Raw genomic sequence first — 16,405 nt, 5'->3', positions numbered from 1 at the left:
AGAAACAAATTAGTCGTGGAGTTCAGCTCAGATGAACCTACACATTGATTTATCTTTGGTGTGTGTTTCTCTGATATTGTCTCATGTATTATGTATTGCCATGTATACATGAATTATAATAGTTTTAAATTGTCAAAGTATTTCCTGTACCCTATGCAGCACTATGGGTTGAGCTGAATTATCATAGGTGGTGAAACTGAGGGAAATATGTAACCTCCTTTCTCTTAAGCAACGTTTTCTCTCCAGTTTGAACTCATTACTTCCTGAGAAAATAATTTTGGTTAATTATCTCCATCCTTCTTTCTTCTTCAACATCATCTTCTAGTGATCTCATCTCTTTGAGATGCAGGGATTCTGTCCTTTGTTTTAGGACGTGAATATTTTACCTTTTGTTGACCTAGCTTTCTCTCTTTGATTCACTAATATTGTTTTCATTCTGGCTCTCAAACAGTTAGAAAGTTCAGCCAATGTTTCCACCAAAATGTTCAGTTCAATGTTGTACTTCCATATTCGTCCAAGTGTTTGTAGCTAAACTGCAGTAGCCTGTTTTTCTTTTGAACCTAAATCCGTCTGTTCATAATTAATAGTTTAATGAGAGTTATATTGTATTAGTATGTGAAATGTAAATGAATTGCCTTCATTAATGACATATATTGTTCACTGATATGATTTCCACCATGTTACGTCCAGTCCACCCTGTTATGAGTTTTGTAATGATAATTAAATGAAATAAACAAATATTAAGCATATCTTTGTGGTTACTTACAGGTTATGACTTGGCAAAATGAAATAACCTAAACATGGGATGAAACATGAAATGTGGGTAAATTACTTTTTTCAAATGAATGTTTCCAAATACTGTTAAAAATATGTTTTATGGCTCAAGTAAGGGACATGTTTGCTCTTAGAAAATGTAATTATTCCAATACTTGTGTTTTAAAAACACATTATTAGAGATGTGAATGCCCTGTAACATTTGGTCTTGCCCACATGAAAAGAATTGCTCAACACTTTTAGACCATCATATCCTGAGCTTGACCAATATAGTTTTCTTATAGTTTAGCAAGCCTTCTTTCAGATGAAATATAAAAATCATGGAGAAAAAATCTGGCTGAAATGGCACCAAATAGTAGGAATGATGAAGAAGAAGAAGAAGAAGAAGAAGAAGAAGAAGAAGAAGAAGAAGAAGAAGAAGAAGAAGAAGAAGAAGAAGAAGAATAGCAGGAAGTCCAACAGTGACAGCTGCTGACTCATGTCCAGGATAAACTCCTTATTAAAAACACATCAATGTGGGATTTAGGGCTGCAACTAACGATTATTTTTACCCTTTATTCAAAAACAGAACTGACAGTGCAAATTCACAGTGCAAAACATCTTCAGAAAGTGCACAAACAGGTTGCTCCTTGAACATCCTTGGTAAAGTAATAATTAAAAAAAGCGGGTTTAAAAAAAATAAAGTGCACAAAAAGATGTATATTTTTGTTTAAAGGGACCTGAGCTGTCAGAACAATACATAATTAATACAAAATAAAGAAAAATACAAATCGGAAAACTTGGATTTGTTTGAACGTCAGAACTTGTTCTCTACACTACACTCAGACACACACACTCAGAACTCACAGAACGAGAGATGAGAATTACATTTTAACCTTACATCATACAAAACAAATCAGAATAAACTGAAGTGGCTAACTAAATACTTACATTCTGTAGATACCTGAAAATTACGTTCTGATACATGGAGTCAAGGAAATTCACGGTTCAAGAGCAAACACACACACTGACACACAAGCCATGTTTAGCTTGTGTGTCTCCGCGACTTATTGAGTGGCGTAATAGTCGCGCGACACAACGAATCGATAATGAAATTCGTTGCCAACTCTTTTAATAATCAAATTTTATCGATTCGTTGTTGAAGACCTAAACTAAATATATATTTATATTTTTAACTATAAATATATATATATATTTTTTTTTTAACTGTATAAATATATATTAATGCTGTCATAATAGCGCGTTATTAGCGCGTTATTAGCGCGTTATTAACGGTGTTAACGCAAACCAATTTTATTAACGGTGTTAACGCATTTTTATTTTTCTATTTTTTCTCACGAGCACCACGCCGGATGAAGCTCAACCGGAAGCCAAACAATAGGCTCGCCGTTTGGGCTTGGAAGCTAGGCTAACGTTACGGTTTGAAATGAATGAATGGTGAGCGCGATACGGCAAAATTAATGATAAGACGCTAATGAATGGAATGTTTACTTTCAAAAAGTTGTCAGATGGTTCCCTTGACAAGACCAAAGTGGTATGTGCCATTTGTCATTGTGAACTGAGCTATCATCGTAGTCTATCCAGTCTGAAATACCACTTGATGGCCAAGCACACAGCTGATGCTAACTCTGCGCCCCCTCGTCATAGCCAGACAAGAATGGATGACTTCGGACAGAAACACATGGACACCACAACGAAGAACAAACTTATTGCAGCCATAGCTACATGGGTGGCTACTGCGTGTCGGCCTGTGAACGTTGTGGAGGATGAGAGTCTAGCTGATATAATGCGCATCGCATCCAACGACAGTGTCTGGGCATGTTGTGCAAAAGAAGCGAGCTTCACTGTTGTCTGAAAATGTCAACATGCTTGTCTGTTTGAGTAGCTGGCTGAAAACAAAGAAGTAGGAGGCTTACCTTTTATTGATAACCTAACTGTTACGGTTCATTGTTCCGAAATAAGAGGCCTGACTGCTATGTTCACAGCTCTCTCTCTCTCGCTCTCTCTCTCGCTCTCTCTCGCAGTGCGCACTTCACCTCTCCCCCTCCACCCCACTCCTCCACATCGCATCCCACTGAGTCCAGCCCTCACCGGGGCAAGTGGACGCGCATCTGGATCAGCGACGAGGCGGGAATCGAGCCGCTCCATGAAAGCCTGGCGCTGCATGAGCTTTGTTTGCTGGGCCAGACAGAGTTCATTGTGAAGAATGAAGCTGTTGGTGATGGCAATGTCCAGAAAATGATAAAAAAGGTTTCTGTACCAGTACATGGTCTTGTGTTGGGCAGAGTAATACTGAATGAGCTGGTCTGAAAGATCAACTCCACGCGTGTGCTCAGTGTACTCCACTAATGGTGTGGGACAGGGGAGTGATGCCCTTTTCCGGGAGCCATCTTGCGGCTTCATCCTCCCCGGCACAGTTTTACCAGAGTGTGCCGCGTGAATTGTGGAGCAGAACGAAATTTCCCTCGTGACCATCCATTTTATATAGACGATGGGGCCGTCACAGATCCATCTTATGGAGCCTCTCTCTGACATCTCTGTGCGGGCGTTGACATCAGTCCGAGGGAATCCCTTGCGGTACTCACTGCACGCCCCACAGGCATAAAATCTGCACTCATGGAGAGCCATGAAGAGCTTGGGGCTGGAAAAGAAAGTTTCCATGTAAATGTGGTAGCCGGTGCCGAGGTAACTGGGTTGCACAAGGGACATCACAACGTCATGGGACAGGCCATTTACGGAGGGGATGTGGCTTTTGCCAGTCTGAATAGAAAAGTCCACCGTGTAGCTGTTCCTCGAGTCAACCAAGACGAACAACTTGAATCTGTCCTTCATGTACTGGGTCAGTCCAGTTTTAGTCTTGGAGGAGACCTTTCTCTCAGCCACAGCCAGGTCTCTGTGGGGGTGGTAAAAGGCCTTACAGGCGGTCTTGATGGTGTCCATCAGGGGTTTCAGTTGGAAGAGTTCGTCATGTTCGTCCGTGCCCCTTTTCATCTCGTTGTGGACGTCCTCATCAGGGTCGCTGAGATGAAGGTTCCAAGATATTGTTGTGTATCTGTCGCGTGGCATGATTTGTGATGGAACGGAGACAAGTTGACTCTGCCTCCAGTAATCCTCAATACTGTCATGTGGATTGGCCATGTACAGAAGCAGCCCAATGTACTTGTAAAAACCATCAACGTCCAAGTCTGCCCAGTCAAAAGTTTTCCCGTTGGCTCTTTGTTCGGCAGCCTGCTTGTTTGTGTTTTGAGACAGTGTCTGTACAGTATCTTCAGGGAAGAACAGTTTGAAGAGGTCGAGGGGTGTACGTGTGGAGGTGGAGTCGAGCTGTGGTCCTGGTGTTCGAGCTGGTTGAAACCTGGAGACAGGGGGAGCAGTGTCCGGGTCTTTGTCCGTCTTCCACGGTGGCCGTGAGTAGAGTTGATCTTGGAGGGACCTCTTTGCTGGTGGGGACCTGGTGGCAGGCGGCGGTGATTCCTCTCTGTGAAATAAAGTACTACTCGTAACTACCTAGATCCAGAAATGAGCACACATTCGCAAGAGGCTGGCTGCTGATGGTCACATTTAGCTAAATGTGATATTGTAAAACAAAGTTCTTGTAAATACACTTACCCATCTTCAAAAGGATCCATCTTATCTTGATAAAACTCTTCATCGCAGGAATCAAATTCTTCCGGCTCTGAAGACCCTCCATCATCCTCGTCACTACTTCCCCACATCTCTGAAAGTACATTGCTCAGTCAATTTTCTCTCTTCTCTTAATTAGTTGTAAATGAGAGAAGCATGACCCCTCAATAAAGATGCTGCTGTCATTATATTTTAAAAGAAAGCAATACAATAAAATCTGAGAACATGTATACAGTTTGAGCACAAATCCAAGCGCACGCCGGGACTATTTGAGTGTGAGGACTGGGTTTAGAAGGAGAAACAGTATACCTCTGAGATGTAGTACAGTAAAAAGTACAATATGTATCTCTAAGATATACTGGAGTTGCAGACTTTTTAAATACTGAAGTAAGACGTGCGGTTGAAGTAGTTAAATGTTCGAACATTCAGACCCTCAGGCATGGCTGTGAAAGGTATTTAAACAGACCTTTAGACTGAGATGCAACAAGGGAGAAGACGCTTGTGGTGAGTCCTCTTTGTTTCTTGGTGGAGGTTTTAGGAGAACAGAAATAGCTTTAATCTGATCTGTGGGTTTAAAAACTGGAAAGAACTGAAGTGGTTGTTGTAATGGGGTTGAACGGTGTGGCATTTCCAGGTGATATTCCAGTTGTAGAGTTCTGTGAGAGTCATTGAATCCTGAGCCATGCGTCCTGTTGTGGTGACTGCCGTCCTTCTTCTGGTGGTGCTGATGTCCATGTCAGCCTCTGCAGCATGTAAGAACCAAACTGTCACTAAATAACTTTCTACACAGACACCAGGAACACTAAACGAACAGCACTTCTTTTTTTCTGTGACACAGGGAATCCTGATTACATGTGTCAGACCAAATATCCGGCCAATAATTGTACTAAGGATCTCGGTCCAGGCTGGAAACAGTTCGGTGACGACCGCTGTGTGAAGGCGTTCGTTAGACCATATTCGAATTATGCAGATGCAATGGTGATAAAAACAAACACACACCAGACTACAGACAGTACATTTGACTTCATCCTGTTCACACAGTCTCATCACTTCATTAGAAGATGTGAGGAAAGAGGAGGAAGCTGTATTTATGGAAATGAGAAGTCTATTTATGTATGATCAAGTATTTTGATGAAGCAGGTACAGCTATAAAGGGTCATTTACCCAGAGTAAGAATTGGCAAATAATTTCTTATAATTTTGGCATTTTTGAAAATAATCGGAAATCTTATTGGTAATTTTTCACATTAAAAACTTGAATTCAAACATTTAAATTCAAATGTGAAATGAAAACTGCAAATGAAAATTCAATTTGGAGAAAAGTTTAAAGAAAAAATTAATCATAAAGAATGGTCATTTTTATCATTATAACCCTAGAACACGAACGTCGGGTGATTTTCACCGGTTCGATTGTGGTTACGTATTTTTCATTGCGTTGCTTTTGTCTGAGTTGTGTGGGTCCTTGTGTAGCTTCATGCTGCTCACTGACATTATTGAAGGTGGAAACACATGAGAGTGTCTTATTATAGTTAGGCGTGTCTTATTGAAGTTGGGCATGTCTTACTGAAGGTGGGCGTGTCTTATTGAAGTTGGGCGTGTCTTACTGAAGTTGGGCGTGTCTTATTATAGTTAGGCGTGTCTTAATGAAGGTGGGCGTTTCTTTCTGCTCCGTTCCCTGGTTTTTCAACAGTCAGTGGTTTTAACATTGAAGGAGACTTTTCCTTCACAGGACAAGACTCACATGTCCCAGGAACATGTGGACCAAAGAACAAGATCATAGCTCCATTATTTATATTTTGAATCATTAATTTCATCGTTTTATTTACGATTCCCTAATTTTTCACCCAATTTTGAGCCTTTTTTAGGATCCTGTTTATTGTTTATGAGAAGTTCTAGAGGGTAAAATAAAAGAAGAGTACTTCAATTTTCCTTGTATTGTTGTATTATAATATATTTGGATGAGAAGTATTTTTTATCAGGTACATTATATCGGGTGAAATATACCCGATGTTAGTGATGGTGTTACTGTTTGTAACGTTAGTGTTCTAGGGTTAAGGGTGTATTCTCTGAACAGCCTTCATGAGAAAAAGAAAAACAAGTTCAAATCAGGGAATTAGGATGAAGAATAATCCTCATTATCTCTTTTGATTACAGAGACACTGTATGACCTTCGAAAATGGAGATCTGGTATCAATCCACAGCTATAAAGAGCTGGAACAAGTGGAATGTGCCATGTACAGGGTTTTGACGGAAAACGCTCATTACTGGATCGGAATGTTTCAGGTAAGAAGTGAATGTTTCTGTTCAGTTTGTGCCTCTCATGTGTTTCGAATTAAATCACAGAGGTAAAGATGTGTTATTGAAAAATGTAATTATGTTACTATTCTCACTAATCGTACCCCAAAATAATTCACCAAAAGGCCCCGGAAGCACATGGAAACATCCTACTGAGCTGTATACTACTTAATGTGTACTTCTACCTCAGAGAAACATGTTGTAGTACTGCATTAACCTGGCTGACACATGTTACTGTTATGATGCAGATTCAGATTTGACTCAAACAATGTAATAATTCAATTGAATGCATAATAACTACTATTAATAGTTGCAATGCAAAAAAACCACATGTGTGTCAAGTGAATCTCTGTAATTCAGTGTGAAACTCTAGTAGTTCAGAGTGAGACTCTAGTAGTTCAGAGTGAACATGAAGAGCTGCAGTTGGACTAGTCTTCTTCAACTGTAACCACTGCAAGCTTTCACATTTACTGCAATAAATATTCAGCATCATAAAGACATGTTGATGGTTCCTGTGTCTTCTGTTTGTATTCAGCTGTATGACAGTTGATCCATCTGTCTTCATGTCATGGCATCAGTAGAAAACACAGCTTCATCATATCACTCATCAAGACAGACTGAAGGCTGAGAAACCAGAGGGAACCAAACACTGATGAATCCAGACAACATAAAACAGGATAACAATGATATGATGAAGTCTGGCTTTGAGATGTGATGTATACAGTCATGTTTCAATGGATAATTCATTTGGATAACAACAACATTAAGTAATTATCATCTGCAAGACTGTAGTCACTGCAGTCACATTAACACATTAGACTTCATAAGAGAGGGAACCCAACCTTCATGTTGACCTCATCTATACACCTATATAAATAAATAAAATAACATTTGGCTGCTAACTGTTTTAATGTACGAGCTGTTCACATGTGTCTAAAACGTGTTGAAAATGCCAGCCGTGCTGCTTTCATCCTTTTTTCTGAAGTGCTTGGGGATTTGCACTCCTGATGCGCCTGATGTTACGAAGCAACCTCAACCTGTGGGCTGGGATGATGATGATGATGATGCATTCATTCAGCGTGTTGCATTCATTTAGCGTGTGAATGCTAAAAGCTGGAATGCATTCCTGAATGAAACCTGAAAGCTAGAATATAAAACTCACAGCTCGATGCATAAGTGCAGTACTTAAATAAACTGAGAGCTGAAATGCTTGCTGGGAAATATGAAAGCTAAAGTGTCAAATTAAAATGAATCGGCCTAAAATGCTGAAAGAATAACTGCTTTCAATAATTATTAGAGAAATTAACTGCACTGCTGAACGCAGGAGAGCTGACATGTACTTGGAAGTACATCAATGCATCAAAAGGTAAGGAGGTGTCAGACATGGTATCAAGCATGATCCAGATCATTCTGCATGAAATAATTATAATAATAAGCACACACACACACACACACCACGGAAAGAAAGCAGGCTAAGAAATTGATAAACTGTGATCCATGCACATGTACACAACAAACAGCGCTGGCTTTGGTTCAGAAACAATGTGTTGATAGACAATGCAACGTCAAATTCAAAGTCAAACAAGCTGAAGGCAAAACCAACAGAGCAGTACTTGTAGAAGTGTTAACAATGGTCAAGTTGTTGTTGTGAACCAAGGAACCAGAAAGATAATAAGGACCTAATTCTTGGACAAAATATTCGGCAGTACTAATTTAGTCGAAATGGCCGTTTTTGAATTTTAAGGATACTGCCTTTCCCCATACAAATCTACAAAGCACATGAGATGGCACTTTTTGAGTTCCCTTATGAATCAAAAAAGGCCATTTTGACTACATTAATGTGGCCGACTATTTTGCCCAATCGTCCTAACCGAAATGGCAGGAATTGTCACTTCTTCCCCAAACCAAATCTACAGTAGGCTCTAGTCTAGGAGGCTAAAACGTATAAGGGGGCATTCCTGGGAACAGCTCTCTAAGTTTACCAAGTTTCAACTAAATCGGATGAGTTTTAGATTTAGGGGGACATGCACTGATGTTAACCCAGCAAGGTGGCCTAAATTGCGGGTATATGCCCAGCAGAGTGACCCCCTTTCCTGGTGGAATTTTTAAATCCATCCAATTTGTTTGAAATGCCCCACAGCTGTAGAACTGTACTTCATCGTAACCCCTCTTAAATGTCAGAGCCCTAGCTAAGAGCAACTGTCTTGCAAAGTGTTGTGGGTATACTTGGGAACAATTGGAGAAAATAGTCAGCTGTACTAATTTAGTCGAAATGTCCAATTATAAGGGGAACTAAAAAAATGCCATCTCAACTAGGCTGCATCCACACTAATACCTTTTCATTTTAAACCGGCGCAACCAGACGCAGATTCAGCTTTTGACCGGCTTGAAAAGGGATATATATCTGTAACGACTCTGCGTTAACCCTGTGAATTTCGTCTCAAAAGGCAACACACTCTGGATTCGCGGTTAGTAACAAGCTTTATGATCTCTGAACAGCTGACTCGTGTGCGCTCTCGGCCTCGCCCCCGAGCGCACCTGCCTGCTTGTATCGGATCAGCTGTCTGTGGTTTCGGCTACATCGCCTCGGCTCACCGCTCCTTCCCCGTTCATCAGACGCTACTCCTGTTTTAATGGGTAGACACACACACACACAATTGCCCCCAGCTGCTGCTGATTACCTCATCACAACACCTGTTTCCTTAAACCACACCCTCACTCAATTCCCTCTGCAGCTGAGCGTAACCCCGCCCCGCCGCCACAATATCTATTTACATCTTTTCAAGAAATTGGGTTTGGTTCTAATTCTAGTTTACAGATTGAACTTGTAGACACCTCACCCAAAATGTCTGGGGTCACTAATGGTAAGCAATCACAGTATTCATATCTGTGAATGGGGGTCAGAGATGCCCAATCAGTCCACTGTTACTTACAGTTTTCAGCAACAGCAATCCCACCGCTGCCACCACTTGTTAGGATGCCAGAGCGGCCATGGAGGCAAATGAGCCGATCAGGAGTCAAAGCAGGTAGGTTGCAACTTCATTTTATTTTTCTTGCCATTTAATTGATCTAATCTAATTAAACCATTCCGGAACTATAAATGGGTGCTCGGGCCCCCGGGGAAGTCTTTTGCCCGAACACCCTGGGAAGAGGAAAGTGGTCTCTACCTAATATATACACACAATTGTTCTGCCATAGCAGCGGTTATTCACAATCTGCGTTTGTCTTCATGATCATTTGGCGATTCACAGCATTTGAAATGATATTCATATATATTAATACATATATAGTACATTATATATTAAGTCCCGGCAAGAGGACCTGGCAATGCCGACATCAGAGTATGTTGTTTATCTAATGACACCAAACACACCAATAAACAATAAGCAGGACTGAAACAGGACATAAACTGAGCCCAGTCCGGGCTGTGATAAGCCAGTTTAGGCCTGTGTCTTCAATGTCAGTTTGAGCCCCGATATGGAATCCATCAACGGCGCCAGAAACCGTTTCAGGGCTGGCTGCCGATTAACCCCGATGCCCAGGCCAGAACAGGCCGTGTCTAGTCTGTAACTACCTAAATCTAGCATATATGGCAAAAACTGGGCCCAAATTGGCTCACATTTGGCCGCATCAAACTGAGTGACGACACTCAGCCGCAATAGGGCCGAGTCCGCTGGCTGAACTTGTGTTTTTATTCTTCAGAGAAGTTTCCTTAAACATAATTATTGATTATTATTAAGCACAGGAAACTTTATTCTCAATACATAATGAATTATACACAAAAAGTAAATACTAAATGTTCCCTGATTTGTAGTTCGTCTCTGGTTTCTTTTCTCTTCCCTCCATCTCAGATCTGTTGTGTCGTCGTTGCCGTTAACACAATAAAGTCTGATGTTCTGATGTTGAGGACGTGATGCCTGAGTCTAGTTTGAGGTTCAGATACAACAATAAATCTGAAGGAGCTTTGGCCAATCAGTGCCAGCAACAACAACCAAACTACTGATTCACTTAGTTTCTGTCAAAGTCCAGTAGAGCCGACACAACTGAATGGTTTCTCTCCTGTGTGGACTCTCATGTGTCTCTTCAGATGTCCCTGCTGTGTAAATCGTTTGCCACAAAAATCACAACTGAATTGTTTCTCTCCTGTGTGGACTCTCATGTGTGTCTTCAGACTCCCTTGTTGTGTAAATCTTTTCTCACAAAAAATACAATCAAATGGTTTCTCTCCTGTGTGGACTCTCATGTGTTTCTTCAGATTTCCCTGTTCTGTAAATATTTTCCCACAAACATCACAACTGAATTGTTTCTCTCCTGTGTGGACTCTCATGTGTTGCTTCAGATTTCCCTGTCTTGCGAATCTTTTCCCACAAACATCACAACCTAAAGGCTTATCTCCAGTGTGGACTCTCATGTGTTTCTTCAGACTCCCTTGCTGTGTAAATCTTTTCCCACAAACATCACAACTGAATTGTTTATCTCCTGTGTGGACTCTCATGTGTGTCTTCAGATGTCCCTGTTGTGTAAATTTTTTCTCACAAACATCACAACTGAATTGTTTCTCTCCTGTGTGGACTCTCATGTGTCTCTTCAGATGTCCCTGCTGTGTAAATCGTTTGCCACAAAAATCACAACTGAATTGCTTCTCTCCTGTGTGGACTCTCATGTGTGTCTTCAGACTCCCCTGTTGTGTAAATCTTTTCTCGCAAACATTACAATCAAATGGTTTCTCTCCTGTATGGACTCTCATGTGTCTCTTCAGATTTCCCTGTTCTGTAAATATTTTCCCACAAACATCACAACTGAATTGTTTCTCTCCTGTGTGGACTCTCATGTGTTGCTTCAGATTTCCCCGTCTTGCGAATCTTCTCCCACAAACCTCACAACTGAATTGTTTCTCTCCTGTGTGGACTCTCATGTGTCTCTTCAGATCTCCCTTTTGTGTAAATCTTTTCTCACAAACATCACAACTGAATTGTTTCTCTCCTGTGTGGACTCTCATGTGTCTCTTCAGATGTGCCTGTATTGTAAATCGTTTCCCACAAACATCACAACCAAATGGCTTATCTCCAGTGTGGACTCTCATATGTTTCTTCAGACTCCCCTGTTGTGTATATCTTTTCCCACAAACATCACAACTGAATGGATTCTCCCTTGGCCGTGATTCTTTCTTTTGCTCCACTCTAAAACGTTTCTTTCTAACCAAACAGCTGGAGGATATTTTTCCAAAATGACACATCATGTGTTTCTGCAGAAACCCCTTGTAGGAAACCCGTTTACTACACTTGAAGAAGCTGAAGGTTTTGTTGCCAGTGTTACGTCCCACATGACTTACAAGGGCTTCCTTATAGTTCAGTGCATGTGCAGCAGAATCAGGTGCCCTGGTTTCCTTACAAACATTGTCTCTGTCTTCACTTTCAGGTCCAGAATCTGACAACGGTTCTTGCCAAACACCATAACTGACTTCAGTCTCAGAAGATTCTGAAGTCTCTACATCATCAGCATTTGGAGGTGAATGACGAGGTGGATTTAGGTTCCTGGCTGATCCCGATCCCCCACAGTCCTCTCCATCAGTTTCTGTTTTTATCGGTGTAGCTGACCTGCCGGCTGGAGGCTCCGCCTCTCTGTTGTCCTCCGTCTGGCTTTGATGGAGCGGAGAGGTCTGAGGTTTGTCATCTTCACTCTTCACAGTAACAACAGTGAAAAGGAACTTGGTGATATCGGCCTCCTCCAGCACATTAAGCTGCTCTCCCTCCAGACGGGCCCAGAGATCCTCCTTTTCCTCTTTTATGTTGAGGGGCTCCAGGTCCTCCTGGTCCAGGTCCAGGCACTCAGGGGGGACATCTGCATTAATCACCAACAGCTGCTGGACATCTGCAGGAAGCACATTATGGACAACAGTGACTTCAGACTGATATCAGCTTTCATTAGTGGAGACATTCAAGGAATTTGACTTCAGTGTTTCCCCTACCATTATATTGGGGGGGGGGGGGGGAGTTAAACGCTCTCAGGGTGAAGATGGCAACAGTTAATGTGTTTGCAGGTCAAGACAAACATCTGCAACAGGCTGCAAGGAGACTAATGTTGCACGGTATATCGATACTAAAAAGGTACCGCGGTACCCGTACGTTAAAAACAATATGATTTTGCATATTTTTTTAATCAATACTTTATTAAAATAGCACGGATCAGAGCGCACTCACTGCTCCGCTCCCTGTCATGCTGCCTACATGCAATAACTGCATGGAGGCAGGGCTGCCCAGTGCTCTCACACGCAACAGGCAGCGCTCACTCAGTGAGTGATCAGGGGAGATATGACCTCAAGTGCAGGAGCTCTTGCCAACTGTCCTCGGTTTGTTGGAAAAAAAAGATGCCAGACGTGAAATTTGGAAATACTTTGACTACATTGCAGGCTGTGAAGGAAAGCCTACTGACAGACAGAGACCCGTCTGCAAAACCTTCAAATATTTGTGGTATTGTATCAAATTCTGGTATTGTATCGCAAGTATCGGGTATCGTGATATTTATGACCGTTATCATATTAAAGTCATAATTTTGGTATCGTGACAAACCTAAAGGAGACCCTCTTGATAGGCTGCAAGGAGACCCTCTTTCAGTCCTTGCAGCCTGCGGAGCTCGATAAATGAGCCAGACCTTTCTGACTTCGCATATCGAGAGGCTGTTCTTCCAAAAAGCCCCGAAAAATACACTGCAGTAAAAAAAAAAAAAAAAGAGACTTGTGATGAACCCATAATGCATCCCTGTTTCCCTCACTTGCATCTTTTCCTTGCGTCTTAGTCCCTCCCACCAGGGATGCATCGAGAGATGCAAGGAAACCATGCAAGGGGAGGAAACAAGGAAATAGGCTCAATGCATGCTAGTTAGATTTCTATCTGACTTGATCCCGACTTGCTCTGACATCATGCACACATGGTCAGCGATTATCTCACGAGAGCGAGGCGGCCGCAGGTTTTAGAGCCAGGTGTTAGTGGCTCTCCACCGACTGCATGACCCAATGCATGATGGGAAACGCCTGACTGTCACCAGATCAGAGCGCTGATTGGCTCTTAGATTTGACAACAAATACCACATTTTGTAGAAAATCCTATTTTTCTATGTAGTTATAATAGTTAACGCTCGATTGTTGGCTATTAGTCTCAGGTTTAATCTCAAAACATATCTTGTGTAGCTGATAATATTAAAGCTTATTTATACAACACATATGAAAACGAGTAGTAAAGCGACTGTGGCTAAGTGGTTAGCATGCCGGTCTTTCAATCAGAGGGTTGGTGGTCTTGCCCCGGCTCTTCTAGTCTTCTAATCATTGGACTAAAATGATGAATACATCGGTATTGTTCTTTGGTAACAAGGATGCCCACGTAGTTGACTTTCTTCTTGACAAGTATATCATTAATACAAGTTATATCATTTATTTTTAAGGCAAATGGCTAATAACAGACAGAGACCTGAATCTTTTGAAAACAAATCAATAAGTGTTAATAACAAAGTGGCCATAAATGTCCCATTCGGAACATAAAATGCTTCCTCCAAAATTATGTTTTAAACAAGATACCGCAGCAGAATGATCAGTTCCATGGGACAGCCAAATGTCATTGCCCCATTGTGATTTCCAAAAATTACAATCTTTTATGAGGGGGTGCGATTCTTGGAAAAATACAAAATTGCTTTTTAGCTGCTTAGCAAATAAAACCAAGACCTTAAGTTTTATATTGTTTCTTAACCCCCTGGCTTTTAAAGAGAAAACTAAAAAAAGACATGAACAAACTACTAATATTTGTATATTATTTTAATATACATACATATATATATATATATATATATAAAGGAAACAAAAGCTGCTTACGTGCTTCAAACTTAGTTCGGATTTGTTCATGTGCTTATAAATATATATTCATGTAGAAATGTGTGTGTAGCTGCATCCTGTGTTCTTTTAATGTCTGCATGTGAAACACTTTGCTGCTTGATTTGATACGTGTTGTATAAATGAGCTTTATTATTATCAGCCACACAAGATATGTCTTTAGATTAAACATGAGACTAATAGTCAACAATCGAGCGTTAAGTATTACAACTACATAGAAAATAAGAATTTCTACAACACGTGGTGTTTATTGTCCAATCTAAGAGCCAATCAGCACACACGCACACACAAATATTAACAAACATCTGAAATGTTCTCATTTGTAGTCCATCTTTAAAACATTGTAGCTCCACCGCTGCAGACTGACATCACTAAGATACACAAACCTGATCTGTGGAGCTGAACGCGATGGTTCACCTCCTCTTTTATGCCGAGGGGCTCAGGCTCTTCTTTTATGTCGAGGGGCTCAGGCTCCTCTTTTATGTCGAGGGGCTCAGGCTCCTCTTTTATGTCGAGGGGCTCAGGCTCCTCTTTTATGTCGAGGGGCTCAGGCTCCTCTTTTATGTCGAGGGGCTCAGGCTCCTCTTTTATGTCGAGGGGCTCAGGCTCCTCTTTTATGTCGAGGGGCTCAGGCTCCTCTTTTATGTCGAGGGGCTTCGCGTCATCTCGGTCCAGGCACTCAAGGGGGACATCTGCATTAATCACCAACAGCTGCTGGACATCTGCAGGGAGCACATTATGGACGGTGACTTTAAACTGATAGTCATCTATACAAGTCTACACCTTGTTCTTTTATTAAATAAACTAAATGTTCTTATGTTATTGATCTTATCTACATGGCGGCCGGCATGTAATTTACACACACACTTCCGACTGGCTTTGATGAAGCCGTGAGGTCTGAGGTTTGTCATCTTCACTCTTCACAGCAGCGAATGTGAACTTGGTGATATCGGCCTCCTACAGCACATTAAGCTGCTCTCCCTCTAGACGGGTCCAGAGATCCTTCTTTTCCTCTTTTATGGGGAGGGGCTCCTTTTCCTCTTTTATGGTGAGGGGCTCCTTTTCCTCTTTTATGGTGAGGGGCTCAGGCTCCTCTTTTACTGATGCGGTAAACGCGGCGCGAAAAATCGTGTCGCGTTTGGTGTGAATGCAGCATAAGTCATTAATAAATACTTTTGGGTAAATGTTTAAGTTACGCCGTTAACAGGCTACGCTTGCGCAACTCACCATTATATTAAGGGTACAATGATACTAATATTTAGATTGATAATGATGAGATCAACACATTAAAGATTAGTATTTAAACTATGGAATATATTATAAGATTTTAAAGATATATTTGCATGTCATTTCATGATTAAATTTACTTCCGAGTGTTTTAACGAGAAATCTAATCATCATTTTGAATCGTGCTTGTAGTGGCCATTTGTCCCTTGAATAAAAGAAAATAAACATAAATCAAAGAAAATAAAAGCTAGAAGAATGCGGGGTCCATGCGGGAGTCCGGTTTCACTGATGTTTAGTTACTTATAAAACAAACAAACAAAAGAATCCCCCCATGCTGCCTTTCCCTCGTGATCTGACACTGAGCTGGTAAAAAAAAAAAAAAATCATAAGCCTACCCAGATGCTTCCCGGTGCCTACTCCTTTAAGTACGCCAGGTGCCCACAGTATTACCCAATTAACAAACCAGTATAAAGACGAAGTAAACAACCATCAAAAGAAAAAACTATCCTAATACATCAACAAAATCTAACCTAAATAAGCAAACAACTATAATTAAACAATACTACTTGTGAATGAAAATGACTTGTAATAGGACATTTCCTCATTA

The 16,405-nt window shown here is 41.1% G+C and overlaps 2 protein-coding genes across 2 annotated transcripts in view; one reads left to right on the top strand and one right to left on the bottom strand.

Annotated features, from left to right (window-relative positions):
• Positions 1-2,507: 2,507 nt before the first annotated feature.
• On the bottom strand, positions 2,508-4,490 carry LOC306742531 (piggyBac transposable element-derived protein 4-like; the record flags this gene model as incomplete). Its single annotated transcript, XM_079224922.1, has 3 exons — positions 2,508-2,522; positions 2,866-4,129; positions 4,384-4,490. The coding sequence occupies 3 exons, from the start codon at positions 4,488-4,490 to the stop codon at positions 2,508-2,510; spliced, it is 1,386 nt and encodes a 461-aa protein (XP_079081048.1).
• Positions 4,491-5,065: 575 nt separating this feature from the next.
• Positions 5,066-16,405, top strand: part of LOC306742934 (C-type lectin lectoxin-Lei1-like) — a 29,627-nt gene continuing 18,287 nt past the window's right edge. The window contains exon 1 of the mRNA XM_079225391.1: positions 5,066-5,150. Within this exon, the coding sequence (XP_079081517.1) occupies positions 5,081-5,150 (70 nt within the window). The 5' untranslated portion in view covers positions 5,066-5,080. The remainder of the gene's footprint in view (positions 5,151-16,405) is intronic.

The sequence above is a fragment of the Taurulus bubalis genome (assembly GCF_910589615.1).
Source record: "Taurulus bubalis genome assembly, chromosome: 10".
In the NCBI taxonomy this organism is placed as follows: domain Eukaryota; kingdom Metazoa; phylum Chordata; class Actinopteri; order Perciformes; family Cottidae; genus Taurulus; species Taurulus bubalis.
The sequence above is the reverse complement of the archived record's forward strand: the minus strand, read 5'-3'. Positions and strand labels throughout refer to the sequence as shown.